General features: G+C 42.8%; 1 protein-coding gene across 3 annotated transcripts in view; it reads left to right on the top strand.

The window, feature by feature from the left end:
- Positions 1-26,904, top strand: part of DOCK5 (dedicator of cytokinesis 5) — a 276,297-nt gene that overhangs the window by 122,366 nt on the left and 127,027 nt on the right. For all 3 annotated transcript variants that reach the window (XM_060410889.1, XM_012118981.5, XM_027964319.3), the window contains exons 6-10: positions 15,464-15,612; positions 19,504-19,639; positions 20,862-21,019; positions 22,864-22,945; positions 26,084-26,213. In XM_060410889.1, coding sequence (XP_060266872.1) covers positions 15,464-15,612; positions 19,504-19,639; positions 20,862-21,019; positions 22,864-22,945; positions 26,084-26,213 — 655 coding nt within the window. The remainder of the gene's footprint in view (positions 1-15,463; positions 15,613-19,503; positions 19,640-20,861; positions 21,020-22,863; positions 22,946-26,083; positions 26,214-26,904) is intronic.

Here is a 26,904-nt window from a genome sequence, read left to right as displayed (position 1 = left end):
TCAAGAAGCAACAGTTAGAAATGGACATGGAACAAAAGACTGGTTCCAAATCGGGAAAGGAGTACGTCAAGGCTGTTTAGTGTCACCCTGCTTATTTAACTTATATGGAGAGTGCATCATGAGAAATGCTGGACGGGGTGAAGCACAAGCTGGAATCAAAATTGCTGGGAGAAATATCAATAACCTCAGATATGCAGATGACACCACCCTTATGGCAGAAAGCGAAGAAGAACTAGAGAGTCTCTTGATGAAAGTGAAAGAGCAGAGTGAAAAAGTTAGCTTAAAACTTAAAACATTTAGAAAACTAAGATCATAGCATCTGGTTCCATTACTTCATGGCCAATAGATGGGGAAACAGTGACAGACTATTTTTTTGGGCTCCAAAATCACTGTAGATGGTGATTGCAGCCATGAAATTAAGAGAGGCTTGCTCCTTGGAAGAAGAGTTATGACCAACCTAGATAGCATATTAAAAAGCAGAGATATTAGTTTGCCAACAAAGGTCCATCTAGTCAAAGCTATGGTTTTTCCAGTAGTCATGTATGGATGTGAGAGTTGGACTATAAAGAAAGCTAAGCACCAAAGAATTGATGCTTTTGAACTGTAGTGTTGGAGAAAACTCTTGTCAGTCCCTTGGACTGCAAGGAGATCCAACCTGCCCGTCCTAAAGGAAATCAGTGCTGAATATTCATCGGAAGGACTGATGCTGAAGCTGAAACTCCAGTACTTTGGCCACCTGATGTGAAGAACTGACTCCTTGGAAAAGACCCTGATCCTGGGAAAGATTGAAGGCGAGAGAAGGGGACGACAGAGGATGAGATGGTCGGATGACATTACCGACTTGATGAGCGTGAGTTTGAGCAAGCTCCGGGAGTTGGTGATGGACACGGAAGCCTGGCGTTCTGCAGCCCATGGTGTCACAAACAGCTGGACATGACTGAGTGACTGAACGGAACCAGACCCACTCCCATAATATACATTTTAAGATATCAGGATGAGTCAGAAGGTTTTCAGGAAGGAGAAACTGTTCTCAAGCAGGATACATTGTTGTTACATAGTCCCTATTACAGAGTTTAAACTGATTTGTTTTCTAATCATCAGTTCTGGGTTTATAGAAAAAAAGGAATGTAGAGGGAAAAAAGGGGGGTTTGTCCTTTCTTCCTCCTTGAGAACCCCAGTCCCCTTTCTTCTACTCGGAGAACCTGGACTTCTTATCAATCTGCCTAGGAATTGACTCTGTCTCTCCCCCCCTTTTCTTTCAGTAGAATTATGATGCCAAGGGAAATGGGCATCGTTTTCATTCCATAACTGCTTCTTGGTTCCTAAATTGTTGAGGCAGCATTTTCTCCTGACCCTCATATGGAGGGTCTCTGATCCAGTGGCAAGTAATAGTTAGAGGAGGTTGTGGCACTTGTAGGAGCCTGGACAACCATTTGTAACTTAAAAGCTTTCAAACGGTTAGAAACAAATCCAGTTACACAGTTAGAGATGCAGGGAGCAAACAGTAGAAAGAGAACAATTACAATTATTACAATTAAGATAGTTTTCCACTGTGGGGAGCTAGTTAATGTTTCGCAAAGTGAGGTGACAGGCTTTGGGAGAATCCATAAACCTGAATCATCTTATTCATGTGTTTAGTAAAGTGAGTAACATTAGTACTCATATCTGTTATATATGTACAGCATTGGGTGTGAATAATGGCACAAGTCCCTCCTTATGCAGCCGTTAGAATATCTAAGGCCAATCTGTTTTGTAAAACCACCTTTTTAATTGGTATTTGTTCAGCATTAAGGGCTGAAAGTTAGAGCATCAACTTATAGTATGACATCTCATCTGTAGTTCCCAGAGAGGGAACGAGTATTGTAGCCAGATGATCATACCAGTGAAATACAGATTTTGCCCAAGGAGTTTTAAGGTGCGGCAGATTAATAGGTTTCTCTGGAAGCTCTGAAAATAAGAAGCTATGAATAAAAGTTAGACCTGGGGTGCATCTTCCTATCCAGCCAGGGGGAAGCCACACCCATAGGTGTGAGCCACATATCCAGTAGGTCCCGTTTGGAGCAAACCAGTGTGACTGAGGGATCCAGTCCCAATCAGTTCCTGGCCAGGCAAGAGGAGGACCTAAACTGGGTTTGGAAAACACAGGAGTGATTGCATTGTATATTTCTTGAGGCAAATATCCCAGTTGTTTCCAATCATTGTAATTAAGTTGGCTAACTTCTCGGGATGGCTCTATTTGTTCCCAGCATATAGGAGCATTAGATTGTATGTGTCCCTTTTCAGGAGTTAGCCATGTGACCTCATCCCATATTTGATAAACATCAGGTAGAAAACCACCATATCTAGACCAATTTACTTTCTTATGTGCAGCAAAATAGTCATTAAACCAAGTTAAAACATAATCAAAATAAAAGTTACATTATGTCCATAGTTGCATGAGTCTGTCTTAGGATTGTTAGATGTCATCAGATCAAGAAGAGGAGTCGCATGTGATTGTTATTGGTGAAGGTATTCTCAGAGTTGAAGAAAGTCCTTTCCTTGAAGTGGAGAAACTCACCTTGGGAAGTCTTCAGTTGGTCAGGAGGGGAGTGCTCCACAGACACAGCAATTAGACTGATTGTGGAATGCAGCATAGGAAAGAGCCCAGGACAGGAAGGCATTGTCTTGAGGGTCAAACAGCAGACGTCAGGACTCCAGGAGTCAGCAGAAGCAAGCCCACCTAGATTCTCAGGCCTATTTTGGTTCCTGGCTCAACAGCGGCTTGTTTGATAAAAAGGCTGAGTCAGATGTTAACCTCCCAGTAATGTCTTTTGAAAAGGTGAAAGCTGAGTCACACAGTTAACTTTAAGGCTTCAGGATCTATGATAATGTCTGTGCAGGGAAACAGTCTGTCATAGAGACAGTCCCTTCTTCTTAGGAGCAGTTTGAGCGCTCATTGAAGCTACAGGTAAAACTTTAAAACCAACTCTCTTGTGTTTCCTGAGTTAACTTATGCAGATGTCTCTTAATAATGTCATTAGCTTTTTTCTGCCTTTCCTGATGATTGGGGTCTCCAGTAACAGTGTAAGTTATATTCTATTCCTAGAGCTTTTGACACCCCTTGAGTTCCAGCAGCTTTGAAGCTGGAGCATTGTTGCTCTGAACTTCAGAGTTTAAGATCCCACTTACATCAGGAGAAGTCAGTACACTAAAATTTTGCCCATTAGTAAACTTATGAGCTTTAGGTATTAGCAAAACAATAGTAACAATTACCCTTAAGCAATGTGGCCATGGCCTTTATTTTCAGTAACAAAGAAACGAAACTATGAGCCTGTGGGCAAGCTCAAAGTTGGAGCCTACAAGAGAGCAATTTGAAGAGCCTTAAAGCCTTAAGAGTAACTAGAGACCAAACCGGTTTGTTGGTTTGGGCCTGCTGAGTCTCAGTTACAAGTTTATATAAAGGCCAGGCAAATTCCCCATAACATGGGATCCAAATGTGGCAGTAGCCTGTAATGCCCAAGAATCGTTTCAGTTGTCTTGAAGTCATAGGTAGAGGATTATCTAACATAGGTTTAACTCTAGAAAACATCCTTCAAATCAATGATTGAAAAATATTTGGCTTGTCCAGACAGCCCCATTACGGTAGTGGATCAGGAGGAAAGCAGACCAGGGGCTTTAGTGAGCAGAAAGTTGCCCCAGTGTCCAAAAGAAAATCGACTTGTTGTAGGAAGAGGGACCCCTTCCAGGGCCCGAAACTGGGCTCTTGTCTAACACTCGGAAATAAATTGTCCGAGGAGACACATGTGCTGACAAAGCAAGAGATTTTATTGGGAAAGGGCATCCGGGAGGAGAGCAGTAGGGTAAGGGAACCCAGGAGACCTGCTCTGCCACGTGGCTCGCAGTGTCGGGTTTTATGGTGATGGGATTAGTTTCTAGGTGGTCTTTGACCAATCATTATAATTCAGAGTCTTTCCTGGTGGCGCACGCATCACTCAGCCAAGATGGATGCTAGCGAGAGGGATTCTGGGAAGTGGACGGACACACAGTGTCTCCTTTAGACCTTTCCCGAGCTCTTCCTGTTGGTGGTGGCTTATTAGTTCTGTATTCCTTATCAGGATCTCCTGTCATAAAACAACTCATGCAGATGGTTACTATAGTACCTGGCCACAGTGGGCGGTTTCAATCAGTGTGCTTCCCCTAACGTGGACGGAGGAGCCTGGTGGGCTACAGTCCATGGGGTTGCAAAGAGTCGGACACGACTGAGCGACTTCACTTTCACTTTCTTTTCCCCTAACAGACTGATTGGCCCTGCACAGATAGGATACCCGGGGTACCTCAGGTGTTACTAGGATGGGAGCTTGTGTGGGGACTCCTGGACACCTTCAGTCCCGATTGTCTTGAGAGTCTGACCCGTGGGGCCTACACCTAGGAGGGCAGTCTCTTCTCCCGGATGGTCCTTTGCAGACAGGACATGGAGCCAGGGGTGGCTTAGATGCCTGAGGGCAATCTCCCTCTTTCCACAGTAATAACAAGTCCGTCCCTTTTCACCTGGGTCCCTCTGGGCATTTTTCTCAGGCTGTTTCGGAGCAGGTCTAACAGCCTTTGTTGGGGCTTCAGTCTTTTGCCTGGTTCTTTTTTGCCTCTTATTTTCCTCCTTATGTTCTCTACCATAATATACCATCTGAGCTAGCTGTAACAGTTTTCCTAAAGACTGATTTGGTCCAATGGCTGTTTTTGTAACTTACAGCAGATATCTGGAGCTCACTGAGGGAGAAATCTATCTTTTAAGATCATTACTCCTCCGCACTTTCAAGATTGACATCAGTAAACTTGTGGAGAGCCTCCTGTATTCTATACTAGGAGTTGATCAGGAATTTCCTTCTCTCCCTGTTCTATGTCAGCCAACTGAGCATAAAGTCTTGGCATGTGCTTACTAAAGTCTTACAAGAATACATCTGGCAAAGTGGCTCTATTATGGGAACTGTTTGGCTCCCGGTAGGAAGGAGGGTTATTTAATGTTCTTCTTTCCCCTTGTCTCATGTTCAAGCCATTCATCTCCAAAAGCAGTAGCTTCTCCCAAAACTCACGCTCTCAAGCCATGAGTCAGCATCTGTCCCAAGACGTGCATTACATCTCACCAAGTAATGTCATAAAGTAAAGTTAGTCCCATAAAGGCTTCTCTATACTTTTCAGTTCAGTTCAGTTGCTCAGTTGTGTCTGACTCTTTGCAACATCATGGACTGCAGCATGCCAGGGCTCCCTGTCCATCACCAACTCCCGGAGTTTACGCAAACTCATGTCCATTGAGTCATTGATACCATCCAACCATCTCATCCTCTATCATCCCCTTCTCCTCCGACCTTCAGTCTTTCCCAGCATCAGGGTCTTTTCAGATGAGTCAGTTCTTCGCATCAGGTGGCCAAAGTATTGGAGTCTCAGCTTCAACATCAGTCCTTCCAATGAATATTCAGGACTGATTTCCTTTAGGATGAACTGGTTGGATCTCCTTGTAGTCCAAGGGACTCTCAAAAGTCTTCTCCATCACCACAGTTCAAAAGCATAAATTCTTTGGTGCTCAGCTTACTTTATGGTCCAACTCTCACATCCATACATGACTATTGGAAAACCATAGCCTTGACTAGACGGACCTATGTTGGCAAAGTAATGCCTCCGCTGGTCCACTGAGAGCTAGCGCTACCAAAGGAGGAAGCCCACCGCATCTCCAGTCTGAGAGCTGGCGCTACCAAAGGAGGAAGCCCACCGCATCTCCAGTCTGAGCAGATCCTGCAGTTCCCAGTCTGTGTCCTCATAAGCCTCTCGGTCACCAGCAGTGCTTCTACCCATACAGATAGGAGGCACAACCGTGACAAAGACTCACTTTCAGGTCGCTGGCCCCTGAGGCAGGCAGCCAAGCTAGTAACCTCTAGCCTGAGAGTCATTCCTGGAGCTAGAGTTCCACCTCTCTCCATACGGGCTCCTAGGAACTTTCTAGCAAGGCTTGCCTAGTCTACCAAGGCTTGCCTAGTCTACCAAGCCTTGCCTAGTCTACCAAGGCTAAGCACTTCCATACATGGGGTTTCTAAGTAAAAGTACACAATAACAGCATGGGTCACAAGTCCCTTGAAAGTCTATGATCCAACAGATTAAGTTAGTAGTTCTAATTCCCCACGCGATTATGAAGTGGTCAAAGAGACCAGGAAAAGCTGACCGAGAAAGGAAAGTTCAGTCCACATGCTTTGCCCATTTCTGACTGCTCCCCTCGAAGGGATATTGGGTGTCTCGGCATTGGCAGGCTGGTTAAAACCCCGATAAGGCTCCCCCTTTTGGCGCTGCCTTCAGTCATTATGAGGCACTGGGAAACCGAAGAGCAGGGCTCAATGCTCCCTTCACACAGGGCGTGTCATTCATTCACACAAGCACACGGTAGAGTTAGTAAAGTAAATCAGAAAACGTGTGCTGAGAAAGCTGAGAGGCTAGAGCTCTGAGTGTTCTTCCTTTGTCGTGAAGATCCCAGACAAGCCCCCAGGATGATAGCTTACTGTGAATGATGTCGGATTTGTGATCTCCAAAGAAAAAGATGTAGCTTCGGAACCAGGGACCAGGCTTGATCACTTAAGAGCTTTTGTGTAGCAGAGTTTTATTAAAGTAGGAAAAGGGACAGAGAAAGCGTGTGACATAGACATCAGAAGAGGGACGGAGAGTGCCCCCCCACCCCCCGCTGGTGTTAGCAAGTGAGTTATATACTTTTTAATTCATTATTATAATCAAAAGGATGTCTCAAGTTTGTGAAGATTTTATTGGACCCACTCCCACAATTTACATTTTGAGATAACAGGATTAAAACTTAGCAATAGAAATATCCTACCAGACCCATTCCCACAATATACATTTTAAGATATCAGGGTTAGTCCGAAGGTTTTCAGGAAGGAGAAACTGTCCTCAAGCAAGATACATTGTTGTTGTATAATCCCTAGTTCAGTTCAGTCTCTCAGTCATGTCCGACTCTTTGCTACCCCATGAATCGCAGCATGCCAGGCCTCCTTGTCCATCACCAACTCCCAGAGTTCACTCAAACTCATGTCCATCGAGTCGGTGATGCCATCCAGCCATCTCATCCTCTGTTGTCTCCTTCTCCTCCTGCCCGCAGTCCCTCCCAGCATTAGTCTTTTCCAGTAAGTCAACTCTTCACATGAGGTGGCCAAATATTGGAGTTTCAGCTTTAGCATCAGTCCTTCCAGTGAACACCCAGGACTGATCTCCTTTAAGATAGACTGTTTGGATCTCCTTGCAGTCCAAGGGACTCTCAAGAGTCTTCTCCAACACCACAGTTCAAAAGCATTAATTTTTCAGCGCTCAGCTTTCTTTATAGTCCAACTCTCACATCCATACATGACCACTGGATAAACCATAGCCTTGACTAGATGGACCTTTGTTGGCAAAGTAATATCTCTGCTTTTTAATATGCTGTCTAGGTTGGTCATAACTTTCCTTCCAAGGAGTAAGCGTCTTTTAATTTCATGGCTGCAGTCACCATCTGCAGTGATTTTGGAGCCCCCCCCCCCCCGCAAATAAAGTCAGCTACTGTTTCCACTGTTTGTCCATCTATTTCCCATTAAGTGATGGGACCAGAAGCCATAATCTTAGTTTTCTGAATGTTGAGCTTTAAGCCAACATTTTCACTCTCCTCTTTCACTTTCATCAAGAACTTTTTAGTTCCTCTTCACTTTCTGCCATAAGGGTTGGTGTCATCTGCATATCTGAGGTTATTGATATTTCTCCCGGCAATCTTGATTCCAGCTTGTGCTTCTTCCAGCCCAGCGTTTCTCATGATGTACTCTGCATATAAGTTAAATGAGCAGAGTGACAATATATAGCCTTGACGTATTCCTTTTCCTATTTGAAACCAGTCTGCTGTTCCATGTCCAGTTTTAACTGTTGCTTCCTGATCTGCATATAGGTTTCTCAAGAGGCAGGTCAGGTGGTCTGATATTCCCATCTCTTTCAGGATTTTCCACAATTTATTGTGATCCACACAGTCAAAGGCTTTGGCATAGTCAATAAAGCAGAAATAGATGTTTTTCGGGAACTCTTGCTTTTTCCATGATCCAGCAGATGTTGGCAATTTGATCTCTGGTTCCTCTGCCCTTTCTAAGACCAGGTTGAATGTCTGGAAGTTCATGGTTCATGTATTGCTGAAGCCTGGCTTGGAGAATTTTGAGCATTACTTTACTAGCATGTGAGATGAGTGCAATTGTGTGGTAGCTTGAGCATTCTTTGACATTGCCTTTCTTTGGGATTGGAATGAAAATTGACCTTTTCCAGTCCTGTGGCCACTGCTGAGTTTTCCAAATTTGCTGGTATATTGAGTGCAGCACTTTCACAGCATCATCTTTCAGGATTTGTAATAGCTCAACTGGAATTCCATCACCTCCACTAGCTTTGTTCGTAGTGATGCTTTCTAAGGTTTACTTGACTTCACATTCCAGGATGTCTGGCTCTAGGTGAGTGATCATACCATCGTGATTATCTGGGTCAGGAAGCTCTTTTTTGTACAGTTCTTCTGTGTATTTTTGCCACGTCTTAATATCTTCTGCTTCTGTTAGGTCCATACCATTTCTGTCCTTTATTGAGACCATCTTTGCATGAAATGTTCCCTTGGTATCTCTAGTTTTCTTGAAGAGGTCTCTAGTCTTTCCCATTTTGTTATTTGCCTCTATTTCTCTGCATTGATTGCTGAGGAAGGCTTTCTTATCTCTTCTTGCTATTCTTTGGAACTCTGCATTCAGATGCTTATATCTTTCCTTTTCTCCTTTGCTTTTCGCTTCTCTTCTTTTTACAGCTATTTGTAAGGCCTCCCCAGACAGCCATTTTGCCTTTTTGCGTTTCTTTTCCATGAGAATGGTCCTAATCCTTTTCTCCTGTACAATGTCATGAACCTCTATCCATAGTTCTTCAGGCACTCTGTCTATCAGATCTAGTCTCTTAAATCTATTTCTCACTTCCACTGTATAATCATAAGGGATTTGATTTAGGTTATCCCTGAATGGTCTATTGGTTTTTCCTACTTTCTTCAATTTAAGTTTGAATTTGGCAATAAGGAGTTCGTGATCTGAACCACAGTGAGCTCCCGGTCTTGTTTTTGCTGACTGTAGAGAGTTTAAACTGAGTTGTTTTTTGTGTAATCATCAATTCTGGGTTTAAAGAAAAAAAAAAAGTTTTGTGTGATTAAGGAATATAGAGGGGAAAAAAAGCCTTTGTCCTTTCCTCTTCCTTGAAAATTCCAGACCCCTATCTCCTCCTTGAGAACCCCAAACCCTGAACTTCGTATCAGTCTGCCTAGGAATTGACTTTCTCAGTACTTAAGCTGGCCTCATGATTGAAACTGACATCTGATCACTTAGTCCCGAAGGACAGAAAATTCCTATAGAGACCTTTGTCCTGGTGTCAGAGTTCTGTGTCTGTGGGTCACAGGCCCTGTTTCAGTGTGTGGCTCTCAGGAGAGGCAAGAGGAGGTGGGATGATGGCCAGAACAGGGTAGAGGGGGTGCTTTGGGTATTTTTCCAGTTTTGTTTTCCTCTGGCTTTGGTACCTGGCTTTTAGAATTTCTTGCATTGCTTCCAGAGGCAAAAACTGCCTTTTACTGGAATCTTTTCTTTAAAAACTGAGCTTTAAAAACCTGAGCTTTCGCTAGCCAGGCTGTCTGCTTGTCTGACAGAGAGAAAGCACTAGCCGGAGTGGGAAGGTGTGGTTCCCGTCTTCCCAGAACTGAGGGTCGGTGCAGCACAGTACACAGAGAGCCCTGGATACCATCCTGGATCCCACGGGGTCCAGATACTCGAAAAAGACATGAGATTCATTTTGAAGGGCTATTATTATATGGGGGCAATTTGATATGGAGCCACCCCAGTGTGTGAATACATCAGAGTGAGATAGTCAGATATAGTTAATCAGAAAGTTGCTTAGAGGAGTAATTGAATCTAGTTTAGACTCCAAGACGCTTATCCTGGGGAACGGATCTCAGTGCTGGTCCCCTTATTTTACGGATGGTCATATCCCAGAGGGAATAATTTGCTCAAAGTCACTTAGCAAGTTGGTCATTAAATTAAAGATAGAAACTAAGTAAGTTCCTGTACTTCCAGCAAAGAACATTTACATGGAAGAGGAGAGGTTGGTGAGCAGAGGAAATACTGATTCTTTTGCAGAGGGAGAGATGAAGTAGAAGGCCAGAGAAGAGGCTTTTGACTGTGGTCTGCATTCTTTGGGAAAGAAGATGGAGAATAGAATCTGGGTTTTCTGACACCCCTTGTCTCCATGACCCCGGAATGTCTAATTTACTCAATGGATGTTTTCTGTATTCCTGCTACTATTGAAGACAAAGCTGTTTTTCTTTTCCGCCTGTCACTCTGACTTTAATCTCCAGAAATTCTGTTTTTTTGAATATATGATTTGTATTGGAGGTGACTCAGTGGTAAAGAAGCCGCTTGCTCTTGCAGGAGATACGGGTCTGATCCCTGGGTCACGAAGATCCCATGGAGAAGGAAAAGGCAACCCTGCTTCAGTATTCTTGCCTGGGAAATTCCACGGACAGAGGAGCCTGGCAGGCTGCAGTCCATGGGGTTGACGAGTTGGACCCAATTTAGTGACTAAATAACAATAAGAATAGCTGTGTAATTGATTTACAATGTTGTGTTAGTTCAGATGTACAGCAAAGTGAATCAGTTATATATATACATATACCTACACTTTAAGATTCTTTCCCCATATAGGTCATAACAGCATTGAGTAGCATTCTCTGTTCTATACAGTAGGTCCTTATTAGTTATCTATTATATATATAGTAGTGTTTATATGGGAGAAGAAGGCAATGGCACCCCCCTCCAGTACTCTTGCCTGGAAAATCCCATGGACGGAAGAGCCTGGTAGGCTGCAGTCCACGGGGTCACTAAGAGTCAGACATGACTGAGCGACTTCACTTTCACTCTTCACTTTCATGCATTGGAGAAGGAAATGGCAACCCACTCCAGTGTTGTTGCCTGGAGAATCCCAGGGACGGGGGAGCCTGATGGGCTGCCGTCTATGGGGTTGCACAGAGTCAGACACGACTGAAGCGACTTAGCAGCAGCAGCAGCGGTGTTTATATGACAGTCCCAATCTCCCAGTTTATCCCTTCTCTTCTCCCTGTACCCCCAGGTAACGATAAGAATCATAGAAAGATACCCAGAATAGAAATGTAAAAAGTGAAACCTCAAAGATCACCAAGAGGGAGAAGTTTTCAGCAATGCAGAAATATCTATACTGTCTGGTTAGAGGAATATTTAGATTTCTCTATTTTGTGTAGCTCGACAACTAAGGAGAACCTACTGTGTTGCTCAGAGCTTTCTACTCAGTGCTCCGTGGTGACCTAAATGGGAAGGAAATCCTAACGAGATGTATGTATATGTATAACTGACTCACTTTGCTATGCAACAGAACATAACATAGCATTATAAAGCAACTACAATAAAAATCAATTTAAAAAAGTTCCTTGAACTGAAACCAGGGTGTCATTTTAAGTCCGAGCTGTCACAGTTTGCTTTTCGTTCACTCCTGTGTCCAGACTTGTGCTGACTTTTGCAGGGAGGATCAAAGACATTATTAAACACATTCCTTGCCCTCCTGAATTATGTGACAATGTGTGTGTGTGCGCCCAGTCACTCAGTTGTGTCAGACTCTTTGTGACCCCTTGGACTGTATGAAGCCCCCCAGGCTTCTCGGTCCATGGAATTCTCCAGGGAAGAATACTGGAGTGGGTTGCCATTGCCTTCTCCAGAGGATCTTCCTGATCCAGGGATTGAACCCATGTCTGCTGTGACTCTTGGTGGATTCTTAGCCTGCTGAGCCACCAGGGAATGCCCGCTAGTACAAAGATTGAAATTAGTAGGGCTAGAGATAGTAGGAAAGGCACACTAACGGGGGGTAAAGATGGAGGCCTGAGTCCTTGACTCCTGGTTTTACAGACAGAGCTTGATTTTCCCCTCTCCTGTCCTTACTTGCTTTCCCAGGAATCCATAAAGTGTCAGGAACCAGCTCCTGCATAGGACATCCTCTTAGAACAATCTTAGGAATGTGGTAATAAAATCCATTTTCTTACAGTCAGAGGCTGCATCCTTTGGTGTGTTCCAGCTTGTCTATTCAGAACTAACTTGGCACAGTGATCGCCAGAAGAATGGCCGTCTTCATACTTCTTGGGGGGAACTCTTGGCAAACCAGGCTGATATGGACAGGCAATAATTAAATTGCCCTGGATAGTGTCTAATATAATTGAGACCAAGAACTTGTGAAAAAGTACCCTACACAAAGAGCTGTCTCTCATAGGTAGTCCTTGGAGACTTGGAGCTCTTTCTTTACTGTATTATAAGACCTAATATCTTAAAATGAGAAAATATTGGGGGGGAAAACGAGGAGCAGACAAATAATTTGCAAGAAATAAAAGATCCTTTTCTGCCTGGAGGCTTTGAAAGGCAAAATTTTATGGGCTTGATTTCTCAGTTTGAAAGACAAGGACATGGAAATATTTTATATGGAAATGAGTGAATAAAAAGGTAGGGTTATTTTACCTTTTCTTTTCAAAAATGAGATTTTTAAAAAAGTTTCATTTATGTTTTTCTAAAGACTGATGAGGAAGAGACAATTCAGAAAATGCTAAAAGCCTAAAATGCAGGTGGTTTCATGATTTTAATCAGCTTTTGTGTTTTGTGCTTTCAGATAGTTGGTATTAGTAGTAGTTGTTTAGATGCTAAGTCATGTCTGACTCTTTTGCAGCCCCATGGACTGCAGCCTACCAGACTTCTCTGACCATGGGATTTCTCATGCACGAATACTGGAGTGGATGCCGTTTCCTTCTCCAAGGGATTATCAGAGAGTATTGCAATCACAGATAAATGTGTTCTTCATCTCTTTCCTCTCTGTTTGCCTAGAACCTTGAACTTCTTGAAGGGCTCTTACCTCTAATCCCATTTCTGTCTTCACTGTCCGCTCTTAGGTTAAGGACCCTTTACTCCACATGTACTCTTTTTTTTTTTTTTTTTTAATTTACTTTTTGGCCACACCCTATGGGATACAGGATTCGGAATCTTAGTCCCCCTGTGAGAGATTGAACCCACACCCCGTGCGTTAGAAGGCAGAGTCTTATCCATTGAACTTGCAGGGAAGCCCCTACATTTCCTCTTTGTTCAGGAGTATCTTGGATATTTTCAGCCTTGATTGTTGGTGATACCTGGGATGGATGTAGAAGAGCATCACTAAGGAACGTGCCTGACAGCCATCAGCTACTTCTTTGTGCGGCCTTTTTTTTTGGGGGGGGGGGGCATTGTTTTTAACAGGAGATTGTAATATTCCTGATAATTCTGGAAGTATATGGTATCCAATTGTATCATGACTTTCCACCTATGAATAAAAAAAAAGTGGTCTCACAGTATACAGAGGGTGGTGGCATATATTGGTGTATCAAAAAGGAGGCACAAAACAGTTTTTCCTGATTATTCTGTCTATTATTTTCCACCAGGCATGCCCTATCATATTACTCTGCCTCCTTTAGGCTTTTTTTCTTAATATTTATTTTTATTTATTTGGCTGCACTGGGTCTTGTGGACTATGAACTCTTTAGTTGTAGTATATGGGATCTATTTCTCTGACCAGGGATGGAATCCAGGCCCTCTGCATAGCAAGTGCAAGGTTTTAGCCACTGGACCACCAGAGGAGTCCCCTTGTACTTTTTATCATTTCTGAAATTATCTTGTGTGTGTTTACGTATTTAATATATATATTATATGCATGTAATTAGTGTAAATATTACATATGATATTGATGTTTATTATTTAAATGCTCATATTTTAATATTTTATATATTTACATATATCTAAAACTTATTGCTGCCTTCTCCTTTAGAATGTACAGGAACTTTGTTTCTAGCACGTGGTAAATGCTTATTGACTGTTTTTTTTCTTTTTTAAATATAATGAATGCATCCTTTTGATAGCACTAGTGTATAAAGGTATGAATATCAAGCACTAGACCCTTAAAATGATTGAGGCGCAAATAATTAGTTGGTTGGTAAGTTCATTTTAGTTCAGTTAAGGAAGTTCTTACTGAAGCTCAGAATAATGGTTTCATTTATTCCAGGTCTAACGTTTTTCAGGATGGTATAACAGTTTTGGGGGGACTTTATAATAATTGGTCACAGTCTCTTTTCAGTGATCCCATATCTCTGAAATTACAGTTCTTTTCCCATCCAGAATTCATTGATGTGGTACATTTTATTGAATGGCTACTCTGTACCAGCTCCTAGAGATGCAAAACTAACCTTGCCCTGTAGGTTCTTACCATCGAAGGGGAGACGGACATTAGCCAGTGTGGTACAGGTAGAGTGCAGAGAGAGGAGCAAATTCCAGCATTTGTGGGAGAGACAGCCAAGCCAGAGTTACGGTTTTGAGGGAGAAACTTCTAAGATCCTGTAGATGTCAGAATTAGCAGTTAGAGAAGGGTGTGCTGTGTGAGACGTGGAGGGTTGGTGGGGAAGAGGAGAAAAGTGGTTCCAGGTAGAGGAGTCACGTTACTGTGAGGATCTGGAGCACATGGGAGAATACACATGGCTTTATGTGGAAGGAGCATAGATTTTTGAGATAGTGATGAGTGTATAGTGTAGCTGGGAATGTGGGTAGGAGCCAAGATGGGAAGAGACTTACAAAGTGATCTAGTGTGTCTGGAGGACGGTGGAAATCACTGGATGTTTTTGTTGTTATTTTTATTTTTGGCTGTGCTGGGTCTTTGCTGCAGTACCTGGGCTTAGTTGCCCCTCACTCAGTGTGTGGGATCTTAGTTCCCCAACGAGGGATCAAATCCATGTCCTCTGCATTGAAAGGCAGATTCTTAACACCACCAGGGAAGTCCCAAGTGGCTGGTTTCAACCAAAGGAGGAACATGGGCAGAAGTTTAAGGCATGTGGATGATTGATACACTTATAAGCTAGGACCAACCCTCCATCCTATAAGTGGTTATCTGTTTCTGAAGTTGCCGCGGAGGAAGAGGTGGGAATGGGTCAGGGCAAAGCCATCCCTAGAGATGTAAAGAGGTCGCCTCAAAGTGCACAGCTTGCTCTGTGTATGCATATTCAGTCGCTCAGTCGTGTCTAATTCTTTGTGACATGGATTGTAGCCCACCAGGCTCCTCTGTCCATGAAATTTTGCAGGCAAGAATACTGGATTATGGTCTCCATTCCCTTCTCCAGGGGCTCTTCCTGACCCAGGGATGGAACCCACATCACCTGCATTGGCAGGCGATTTGTTTACCACTGAGCCGAAAGAGGTCCCCTCAAAGTGCACAGTTCATTATATGGCAGAATAATTGGTTAAATAACACTTTATAAAGGATCAAGGCAAAAGATGTTCTCACCTCCCATCACACCATTTTTTTTGGTCCTTTCCTCTGCCTCATTTTCTCACCTTAGAACAACAAGATCACGCTCTTCCGCCAGCTGCAGCAGATGACGTACAACCTGATAGAGTGGCGGTCCCAGATCCTGTCTGGCACCCTCCCCAAAGATGAACTGGCAGAGCTCAAGAAGAAGGTCACAGCCAAGATTGATCATGGGAACAGGTAAATCAGGGATGATGTCTGTCTCACTGAGAACTTGGAAAAACCCAGTCGCATTCAGGCAGAGGACACACCTCCCCAAGGGCTTGTGATCTTGCAGTCACCAAAGAATAGTGCTTACTGCTTTCTTTCAGCTTGGGGAAACATTTGATTGTGTAGAAGAAACTTTGCCAGTGCCCTTCGTGAGCCAGCACAGGCCCCATGCTGGAGCTCTGGTCTCAAGGAGACGACAGATGAGCGGGGCATCTGGAGTTTGAATGGAAGCAACTCCACTGCCAGACAAACTCAGAAGGTCTGAGCATCAGAAACTGACCCTTTCTGGGACCTGAGATAATCTCTACCTTTATTCTTTTTTAAATTTTATTTTATGTTGGAGTATAGTTGATTTACAATATTGTGTTAGTTTCAGGTGTACAGCGAAGTGATTTAGTTATACTTATACCTGTATCTATTATTTTTCAGATTCTTTTCCCATACAGATTATTACAGAATATTTTTTTTTTTAATTTTAAAATCTTTAATTCTTACATGCATTCCCAAACATGAACCCCCTCCCACCTCCCTCCCCATATGGTACTGGCACAAAGACAGACATATAGATCAATGGAACAAAATAGAAAGCCCAGAGATAAATCCACACACATATGGACACCTTATCTTTGACAAAGGAGGCAAGAATATACAATGGAGTAAAGACAATCTCTTTAACAAGTGGTGCTGGGAAAACTGGTCAACCACTTGTAAAAGAATGAAACTAGATCACTTTCTAACACCGCACACAAAAATAAACTCAAAATGGATTAAAGATCTAAATGTAAGATCAGAAACTATAAAACTCCTAGAGGAGAACATAGGCAAAACACTCTCAGACATAAATCACAGCAGGATCCTCTATGATCCACCTCCCAGAATGCTGGAAATAAAAGCAAAAATAAACAAATGGGATCTATTACAGAATATTTAGTAGAGTTCGCTGTGCTCTACAATAGATCCTTGTTGATGATCTATTTTATATATAGTAGTTATATATGTTAATACCAGACTCCTAATTTATCCTTCCTTCCCTCTCTATGTTTATTCCAACAGTGGATTCTTTTTTTACATTTTTTTTAATTGGAGTATATTTGCTTTATACTGTTGTGTTAATGTCTGCTGTACAATGAAGTGAATTGACTGTATGTATACATATGTCCTCTCCCTCTTGTACTCCCCTTACTCCCATCCACCCCTCTAGGCCATCACAGAACTCTGACAGTAGGTTTAAAATCAGTAGCTGCATGCTCTCTCTTTCTCTTTGTCTTCCCCTAATTGGGACTATTGTTTATGCTGTGTGCAAACCAGATTTGCCAGAATAGTAAAGCATGTTTTTAGCTTCTGTTATGTCTTTAATAACCTCTGTAACCTCTTAATTAAGCTTCTCATTGGCCCCAGCATATATATGTAGGTTCCTGATATTACTGCCCTTTGGAAAATGAAAGATTCAATTAATTCATCAAAATTGACTGTGACCTGGAATTCAGCCCTCCTGCCCAGCTCTTTCTAAAACACTGGACTAGTTTCTCAGTTTTTGTTGATGATTCATTTGACATTTAGTTTCCGTTTCTGTTGTTGTTATTCAGTTGCTAAGTCATGTCTGACTCTGCAACCCCATGGACTGCAGCACACCAGGCTTTCCCGTCCTTCACTGTCTCCTGGAGTTTGCTAAAATTCATGTCCACTTAGTTGATGATGCCATCAAATCATCTCATTCTCTCTCACCCCTTTCTCCTCCTGCCCTTGGTCTTTCCCAGCATCAGGGTCTTTTCCAGTGAGTCAATTCTTTGCATCAGGTGGCCAAAGTATTAGAGCTTCAGTTTCAGCATCAGTCATTCTAATATATAGCAGTCCTTCCAATATTCAGGGTTGATTTCCTTTTGGATTGACTGGTTTGATCTCCTTGCAGTCCGAAGGACTCTCAAGAGTCTTCTCCAGCACCACAATTTGAAAGCAGTGCTGGGAGATTCTTAAACAGCTAAGAGGGAATAAGTGGCTCCCCCTGGCACATATGCTGCCAGTGTATTTTTGAGTCTTGGCACAGTGTGGCATCAGCCTGGGGGCCCCTGGTCTCTGCTACAAGATGGTAACATCCCACAAACAGCAGGACATGCCTGCCTTCTGTTTCAGCCCTTGGAAGCAACTCGAGAAATTAAGCTGCTCCATCGGTGCATCCATGATTCAGTCTCTGAGAGGCCAACATGGGCTGTCGCTCATGATCCTGGGTGGCCTGTGGGTCTGGCTCCCATGACAAGGGACCTGCCAGACTGAATCAGTTGATGGAGAAGCCATAAAACAGGGCAGAGGGAAATTAGGTATTTTTGCTTTCTTCCCAAAGACTTAGCCCATGGCTTTGCACTGTTATGCCAGAGTTTTCTTGCCGTTTGGCCATCCCCACTCCTAGATTGCTAGTGCCAGGAATGCTCTCTGGGAATTCAGATTGCAGTATCGTGTTTCAACCACAATCCCCAGCTTCTTAGAACTAAGAACAGTTTTTTCTGCTTTGGTGTTGGGCATAAAAGCCTTGGTGGGATGGTGCCGGGCAGGGAGCCTATGGCCCTTACTATTACCATGCAGCACCCAGAGCTACGTTTATTTAACACAGCCAGAGGTTTCCTGTGCTAGTTGCTGCAGTCAAAACTAACATTCATTGAAAGCATGATATATGCTAGATATTAGGTGCTTTATGTGCATTATCTCATTAAATTCCCCTGTAATCCTGACAGAGTGTCTTTACAGATGAGGAATCCAGGGCTCTGCAAAATTAAGTAGATTGCTCAGGGACTTCCCTGGTGGTCCAGTGGTAAAGAATCTGCCTTCCAGTGCAGGGGACTTAGTTTCAATCCCTGGTTGGGGAACGTAGCTCATGAGCCACAACTAAAGAGAAAGCTGCACACTGCAACAAAAGATCCTGTGTTCTGCAGCTAAGACCCGACACAGCCAAATAAATAGTTTTTTCACTGTTGTTGCTGTTTTTTAAATGTAGATTACCCTAAATCACCTTGCTAGCAAGTGTTAAAACCAGGATGTAAATTTTGGTTCAGCTGACACCAAAGTCTGTGTTCTGAGATTTTGTGATACCAATGCCAGGACTGACTTCCTTGGTCTCCTTTAAGATAATCTTGAATGAAGTACTATCCCCCATGCCTGTGCTTTTAAGGAAATCAGGACAAGTCCCCCAATATTTGAGCATTTGTCTTTCATAGAAGTTCCCATAGCAAACTACAGATGATTAGGGGGAAAGAAGCATTGGTTAGAGTATTTTGGTTAGAATGAGTGCCAATTTTGCATTTTCCGTTGAGGTTCTTGGGACCAGATTACTTTGCATATTATTTACAAGTTTGGGTAGCATTATCCTAAATTTTTCAGTTTTTGTTCGGAAAGAAGGCTGAAATTGAAAGGAGAAAATTCAGTGAGTTCTTGTCTTAACTTGTCCAGCACCCAGCCTTTCATCCGAATCCTCTGGGTTCTTTCATGAAAACTTTTATTTTCTATTTATGACTGTGCTGGGTCTTTGCAGCTGAACACAGGCTTTCTTTAGTTGTGGCGAGTAGGGGCAGCCCTCTAGTTGCCGTGTTTGGGCTTCTCATTGTAGTGTCATCTCTTGTTGCAGAGCAGTGACTCTAGGCAAGTGGGCTCAGCACTTGCAGCTCTAGAGGTGAGGTTCAGTAGTTGTGGCGCATGGGCCTGGTTGCCCCAGGCTTTATGTGGAATCTTCCCAGACCAGAGATCAAACCCGTGACCCCTGCATTGGGAGGCAGATTCTTAACCACTGGACCACCAGGGTTGTCCCTCCATGAAGATTCTTCAGAAAAGAGTGTGCTGGGGAGGAGAACCAGCTGACTACTCCTTTGTTTCCAGAATGCTGGGGTTGGATCTGGTCGTGCGGGATGACAATGGGAACATTTTGGACCCAGATGAAACCAGCACCATTGCCCTCTTCAAGGCCCATGAAATGGCCTCAAAGAGGATTGAGGAAAAGATCCAAGAGGAGAAGGTGAGCTTCCTGAAATGTGCAGACCTTGACCATGGAGGTTCCGTTTTTGCTTTTGCTTTTTTGTTTATTATTTTGCTCTTTGTTTGTTTGTTTGCTTTTAACGAAGGAAAGGGAGTCATTGACAGCAGAGGTGGCAATGTTGTTGAGAAGAAATATCCATTTTCTCATTTTAGAAGCAAAATACAACAAAAAGAACAAGGCAGCAGTATATGTTCTGACCTGGAAAGATCACAAAGATATATATTACGTGGAAAAGAGCAAGATGCAGGAACCATGTGTATAAAATACTGTTATATGTATTTCAAAAAAAAAAATATACATCTGTGCTTACTTCTGTGTAGACTAACTCTGTAGTGATAGACAAGAAATTGACCATTAATGGATGCCTCTGAGTAGAACTGGGTGGGAGAGAACCCTTTTGACTGTTTAAACTTTGAATTTAGTCCATAGATAATGATTTCTAAAGGAAATTAATATTTACAAATGAAGTTTTTGAGAGATTTTAAAAATTGTAACTGGACAATAAATAAAAATTTGAAAGGTACAGAAAAGAAAGTCACCTACATTATGGCTGCCCAACCATACTGATGTTTTGGTGTATGTTTTCGCAGTCTTTCTGTTCTAATGAGTAAAGAGTACTATTTATTTTCTTAAATTTGTAGGCTTTAGTTTTTTTTAGTACAATTGTAATGACATTTTATTGTGTTTCTGGATCTAACGGCTAACTGTGGCTGAGGACAGACCTATCCAATGGAGTCTTATTTACGATGAGAATCATTCTCCCAAAGAATGATAATGAATCATAAATTTTATGCCTTTGAGGTTTCCCCAGAAGCCATTGTGAGAGAGATGAGAACTTCTCAAAGCCATTAAAACCATGAGTTATTATAACCTTTAGATATATGCTCTTTAGACAGCATTTGTTAAACTATTTGGGTTCAAGGCCTTTCACAAGACCTTCATTAAAATAATCATTCTGTTTTGCTCACTCGCTTACTTGTCTCTTTACATTTGCTTTCTTACTAAGTGCTTGTTTTGGGTGGTACTGGATTGGCCAAAAAGTTTGTTTGTGTTTTTCTGTCTTCTTTACAGAAAAACCTGAACGAGTGTTTCCGGTCAACCCAATAATTATATCTGGTCCCGGTTTGGAGGCCAGTGTCTTTGCCAGTGTTTCCCATCTGCTGAAACCAAGATGACTTTCTCTCCTGTCCTCTGTGTTCAGTCCATTCTACAGAACCTGGATCTGCGGGGCCGGTCCATCTTCAGTGCCGTCCACACCTATGGCCTCTTCGTGAACTTCAAGAACTTCGTCTGCAACATCGGGGAAGACGCAGAGCTGTTCATGGCCCTCTATGACCCGGCCCAGTCCCAGTTCATCAGGTAGTGGAGACCCAGCTCGTCTGCCACCACTCTTGTGAAAAGACCCAGCTTTCATCTACCCGCCTCCCTGAGGATTTCTTTGCTGAGTTTGAGAAGGGAAGATGGAGACGAAGGGGAGGATTTCAAGGCAGTGGAAAATAAACCCCATTGGGCTGCTGTGCTTTTCTGAGTGACCGCTGAAACAGTGCAGTAATAGTTCATGTCTTCACCGGGTTTTAGAAATCACATAAAACTCATCAGAATAAAGAAGTTGTAGTACATATATACAATGGAATATTACTCAGCCATAAAAAAGAAATGCATTTGAGTCAGTTCTAGTGAGGTGGATGAACCTAGAGCCTATTACATGAAGTGAGGTAAATCAGAGACAGATAAATATCATATGTTAATGCATAGATGTGGAATCTAGAAAGATGGTGCAGATGAACCTATTTGCAGGGCAGCAGTGGAGACGCAGACAGAACAGGCGGGTGGACACAGCGAGGGCAGGAGAGGGTGGGGCGAATGGAGAGAGTAGCATGGAAACGTGTATATTACCATGTGTAAAATAAATAGCCAGTGGGTATTTGCTGTATGAGGCGGGGAGCTCAAACCTAGTGCTCTGTGACAGCCTGGATGGGGTGGGAGGTGGGAGGGAGGTTCAAGAAGGAGGAGACATATGTATACCTACAGCTGATTCATGCTGATACATGGTAGAAACCAACACAATCTTATAAAGCACTTATCCTCCAATTAAAAATAATTAAACTCATCAGACCATGGCGACAGGGATGAAGGAATTAAAAAAACCATAGGAGAGGGACGAGGGAGGGATGACCCAGCAGAGCACTGAGGGCTTTTGGGCAGTGAAACCGGCCTGTATGATGCTGTCACAGAGGGTGTGTGTCTTTTCACATTTTTCCATACCCATGGAGTATCCAATACCAGGAGTGACCCCTAATGTAAACCATAGGCTCTGGGTAATAATGACGTCTCAGGGTAGGTTCAGTGATTATAACAGTGAATCCACCACTCTGCTGGGGGTTGTTGATAAAGGGGGAGGCTGGGCATGGAGTGCTGATGTTGTGTTTTTAATCGCTCAGTCGTGTTCGACTCTGCGACCCCATGGACTGTAGCCCACCAGACTCTTCTGTCCATAGAATTCTCCAAGTAAGAATACTGGAGTGGGTAGCCATTCGTTTCTCCAGGGGATCTTCCCATTTCAGGGATCAAAGCTGGGTCTCCTGCATTATAGGCAGATTCTTTACTGCCTAACCCACCAGGAAGCCTGGGAATGGAGTGGGGCATAGGAAAGTCTGTACCTTCCTCTCAACTGGCTATGAATCTAAACTGCTGTAAAAAAGTAGCAGTTATAAAATTTCAAAGACTTTAAGGAATAATAGACTTTGTTCAACCTACAGTCATCTGCTGCTGAGCAGCTAAAAAATATTGAGAAAATGGTTAAAATTGTTTGTTTCTAAAATACAAATCTTATGGGAGTGTGTTGATGTGGATTCCAGGGAATGGACTTGGAATAATTCTTATAAAATTATATTCCTGATTCCGCAAAGCTGAAATTTATACAGAGGATTTGAGATGAAAGAAAGACTCCAGATAGAATCTGGTAGAATGTACTGTGTCTGTGCCCATCATGAGTAGTGCTTGTCTTGGGGCTGTACTCGGCGTGTCTCTAGGAACTGGGCTGCAGCCAGAACCAGAGAATGGTTATTGGTGGGGGGTGGTCTCAGTCCTGCCTGAATTTCACTGAGCTCTGGACCGCCTTTGGACCCTATTAAGCCTGTACTGAGAGCAGCTTCCTCCCCACTCAGGTGCTCACCAAGAATATTTTTCTTTCCCTTCACCAGTGAAAACTACCTAATTCGTTGGGGCAGTAATGGAATGCCCAAGGAAATCGAGAAGCTCAATAACCTTCAAGCGGTCTTTACTGTAAGTCCTACCTATGTTTAACCCTTTCCTTAGTTTATGATGTTTGTGAGTACATGTGGTAAGTATATAGAAAACTTAAAAACTGAAAACATGAAAATAACAATTCTCGTAATCCCTCTAGTAGGAATAATCCACATTTATGCACCAAATATTTACTGAGCACCTCTTAGAGACCAGGCACTGATCTAGGCACTTGACATACATCAGTAACACATAAGATAGAATGTCCTGATTCTCAAGAGTTTTTTTTGTCCCAAAGGAGCAGACAATAATAAGCAGTAATCAGGTAGATGAGTACTTTGTACAGAATTTTAGAGGTTTGAGTGCTTTGGGAGAATTGGGAGTTTCTGGGCTGGGGGAGGCATGCTGTCTTAAATAGGTAAGTCAGGGCTGCTCTCATTGAGGAGGAGCTTTGGAGTAAGAACTTCCAGTTGAAGAGGGAGTAAGCTCTGCAGATAGAGAGAGGAGTCTTCCAGGCCAAAGTTATTGCCTGGGCAAAGACCGGGCTAGACTTTTCTGTTGGCTTGTATTCTAATGGACTTTTCCCTCTGTTCTTCCATTTCCCCAAGGCAGGAAGTGTGCTGCTGTATATGGATTAAGAGCCAGGAAATGTATTGAGCTATAGCTTGGAATCTGCTGACTCTTTCTCATAGACTAGGAACTCTCTTGGGGTTCTTGCACTTTTTTTGACATCAGAGCTTGAAAAGCCCTGGAGCTGCTGCCAAGTGCTCTGAGCAGTGGGTGGGTTTCCCAGCTCCCATTAAGCCTAAAAGAGATACTGACGTCCCTTTCTTCCTTTTTCCCTTAAGCCACCCCCATATTTTGTCTGCTTATTCTTCTTAGTCCCTCTTACAGCAAAGAAAACAAGAGTCTAAGATTAAAGTACCAAAGGAAGTGATAGGAGCAGTGGTCTGTGTGTTACCAGGTTCAGGCTTGCTCTGCTTGCCGCTGGACAGGCCAGTAAGTCAGGAGACAAGGTGTTAAGGCAATGAATAACTTTATTCAGAAAGCCAGCTGACCAAGAAGATGGCAGACTAGTGTCTCAAAATAACCATTTTATCAGGGTCTGGATGCCAGTTTCTTTTATAGAACAGGGCAGGGGAGGAGGGGAGGAAGTCCATAAGTGTTTCGAATATCTCCTGGAATGGCCAGCCTCTAGGAGGGGATGTGTTCATTTCTTCTGTCCTGAAGCCATTCACAGGTGGACAGGATCTGGATGTTTCCCTAAACAAAGGCACTATGGTTTAACCTTCAGGCAGAGGGGCAGGTATCCCTGAGGCAGGCCATTATGTATAGACAGTATCCTTTTAGTGAACAAAAGCTATGGGAAGCAAAGGTTAAAGTAAACAGATCCAACGCGCAATCAGATTTTGTTCTTCCCTGTAACACCAGTACAGGCTTATTCTTCCTCCTTTCCTTCCTTCCAACTTTTTGTTGTTCATTCTATCCATTAAAACTCTACCCCTAGGACAAGAGTGGTCTGTTTCTATCCCTGCACTGACCCATCCATACCTTTACCGCCTAGTAAGTATGGAAAAGAAAGAGTCTAGAACTCTTCCCCAAAACATTATTTCCTCAATTCTGAGATATGTGTTTTTTCCCCCTGAAATAAAAAGACATTTATCAGTCAATATGTACATTATTTAAAAAAATTTAAATATTATTAAATTGTTGGTCCATCTTTTAATTAACATTGTTTTAGAATAGCTGCGATTCACTCACCCTCCCTCCTCCCCCTATCAATTAGGCTCTTCCTATATGCAAATTCATGTCCAACTTTTTCTATTAGATGAAACGTGACTGATGCCTTGGTCCTTAAACATTCTACAGAAAGTTCATTTGTAAATGATTGCATATTAATAAATAATATCGGTGTGCCCCAGTAAATGTAACCAGATGCTTGTTGTGTGTTAGTCTCTCAGTTCAGTTCAGTTGCTCAGTCGTATCCGCCTCTCTTCGACTCCATGGATGCAGCCCACCAGCCTCCTCTGTACATAGAATTATCCAGGCAAGAATACTAGAGTGGATAGCCATTCCTTTCTCCAGGGCATCTTCCCGACCCAGGGATCAAACCCAGGTCTCCTGCACTGCAGGCGGATTCTTACTGTCTGAGGCACTTGAAGTCTTTCTGTTAACAGAAGCCTCACAAAATCTAGAGTAGAAACTCAAGGTTGATATTGTCATTGGTATATATTCCTAGCTTGGAGCCCTGAGTTAACTTGTGAACTGATTGTTTAAAAAAGTTCTTTCTTGATTCAGTAAAGAGGCCTTGGGAAGCTGTTTCATGAAAGGAATTTGAGATGCAGTTAAATCATTTCTGATGTTAAGGTGAATGGGTTATGTGAGCTTTGTGGGTTTACCCATCCTAGGAGTACAAAAAAGCTTAGAGCATGAGCCACAAAAAGACAGAGACATTTCATCCACACATTTCTCATTAATCAACACACTCTGAGAAGCCCTCAATGGATACCTCTCAGAAAACAGAGGAATAATTACAAAAAGCAGAGCATGTAAATTTCTGTGTTATAGTTGCCTCACAGGATTATTTGGAAGGTAAAATGAAATATCACCAGCCTGTGTGGATACAAAATAAATGTCAGTGTCTCATAAGTTTTAATTTCATTTGGCACTGGAAGGCACCTGGTGCTCAGATACGCCCTGGCAGGATATAAAGTAGATGTGACAAAGGACCGTGAATAAACTGGAGACTTGAGGATGAATATGATCTGATTTATAAATTTGAAGCAGGAGCTGGGGAATTTTTTTTTTAATTCTTTTTTTTAATACAGTCATTTTCCTATGAGGCCGTGAGAGTTCTTGGCTGGATGTGGATGGGGGGAGGAGAGGAGTCATTCTGATATTTGAGCACTAAATATGCTCTGGGGTCTTCCCTGGTGGTCCAGTGGCTAAGACTCTGGGCTTTTAATGCAAGGAACCTGGGTTGGATCCTTGGTCAAGGAACTAGGCCCACCGCCCCAACTAAGAACAGTTACAGCCAATAAATAAATAAATAAATAAATAAATAAAATTTTAAAAGTATGCTCTGAACAGTATTTTAGTGTAGGGTCAACAGAAAGAAACTGGAGGTGAGAGGGTGATGCAACCTGACCTCCTTTTTTTGTGCTCTCTGCCCCGTAGGACCTCAGCAGCACAGACCTCATCCGGCCCCGCATCAGCCTCGTTTGCCAGATTGTCCGGGTTGGCCACATGGAGCTGAAAGAGGGCAAGAAGCACACCTGTGGACTCCGGAGACCCTTTGGAGTAGCAGGTACAGAAAGAGCCCGAGATGGATGTAAAATGGTGTCGCTGCTGGGGAGACAGTATGATGGGGGCCAAAAAATATTAAACGTAGAACTTAGGATCCAGCAATCCTACTTCCCTACACTCAAACCAGGTAAAATCAGGGTCTATATTTCTTTTAACTTTAAAAAAAAATCTTCAATTGGAGTTCAGTTGATTTCCATGTTGTGTTAGTTTCAGGAGTATGGCAAAGTGTTCAGGTATACATATACAGAGTGTTCAGTTATACATATATTCATTCCTTTTCAGATTAATTTCTCATACAGGTTATCAGAATATTGAGTAGAGATACCATTAATCAATCTTGGTTATCTTTTTCTTTTGAACTTTTTTATTTTGTCTTGGAGTGGAGCCGATTGACAGTGTTGGGGTAGTTTCAGGTGGACAGTGTAGGGAGACTCATCCATACCTATACATGTATCCATTCTCCCCCAGATCTCCCTTGCATCCAGGCTGTCACGTGACCTTGCAGAGTTCCATGCACTGTATACAGTAGCTCCTTTTTATCCATTTTAAAGATAGCAGCGTGAACATGCCCATCCTTATACTCTTGTTTACAGCAGCTCATTGGTCACAACAGCCAAATGGTAGGAGTAACCCAGGTATTTGTTGATGGATGAATGGATAAACAAAAGGGTCTGTCCCTACAGTGGAACAGC

This window comes from Ovis aries, chromosome 2 (genome assembly GCF_016772045.2).
Source record: "Ovis aries strain OAR_USU_Benz2616 breed Rambouillet chromosome 2, ARS-UI_Ramb_v3.0, whole genome shotgun sequence".
Lineage (NCBI taxonomy): Eukaryota > Metazoa > Chordata > Mammalia > Artiodactyla > Bovidae > Ovis > Ovis aries.
Note: the sequence above shows the minus strand (reverse complement) of the source record. Positions and strands in the feature narration are given on the sequence as shown.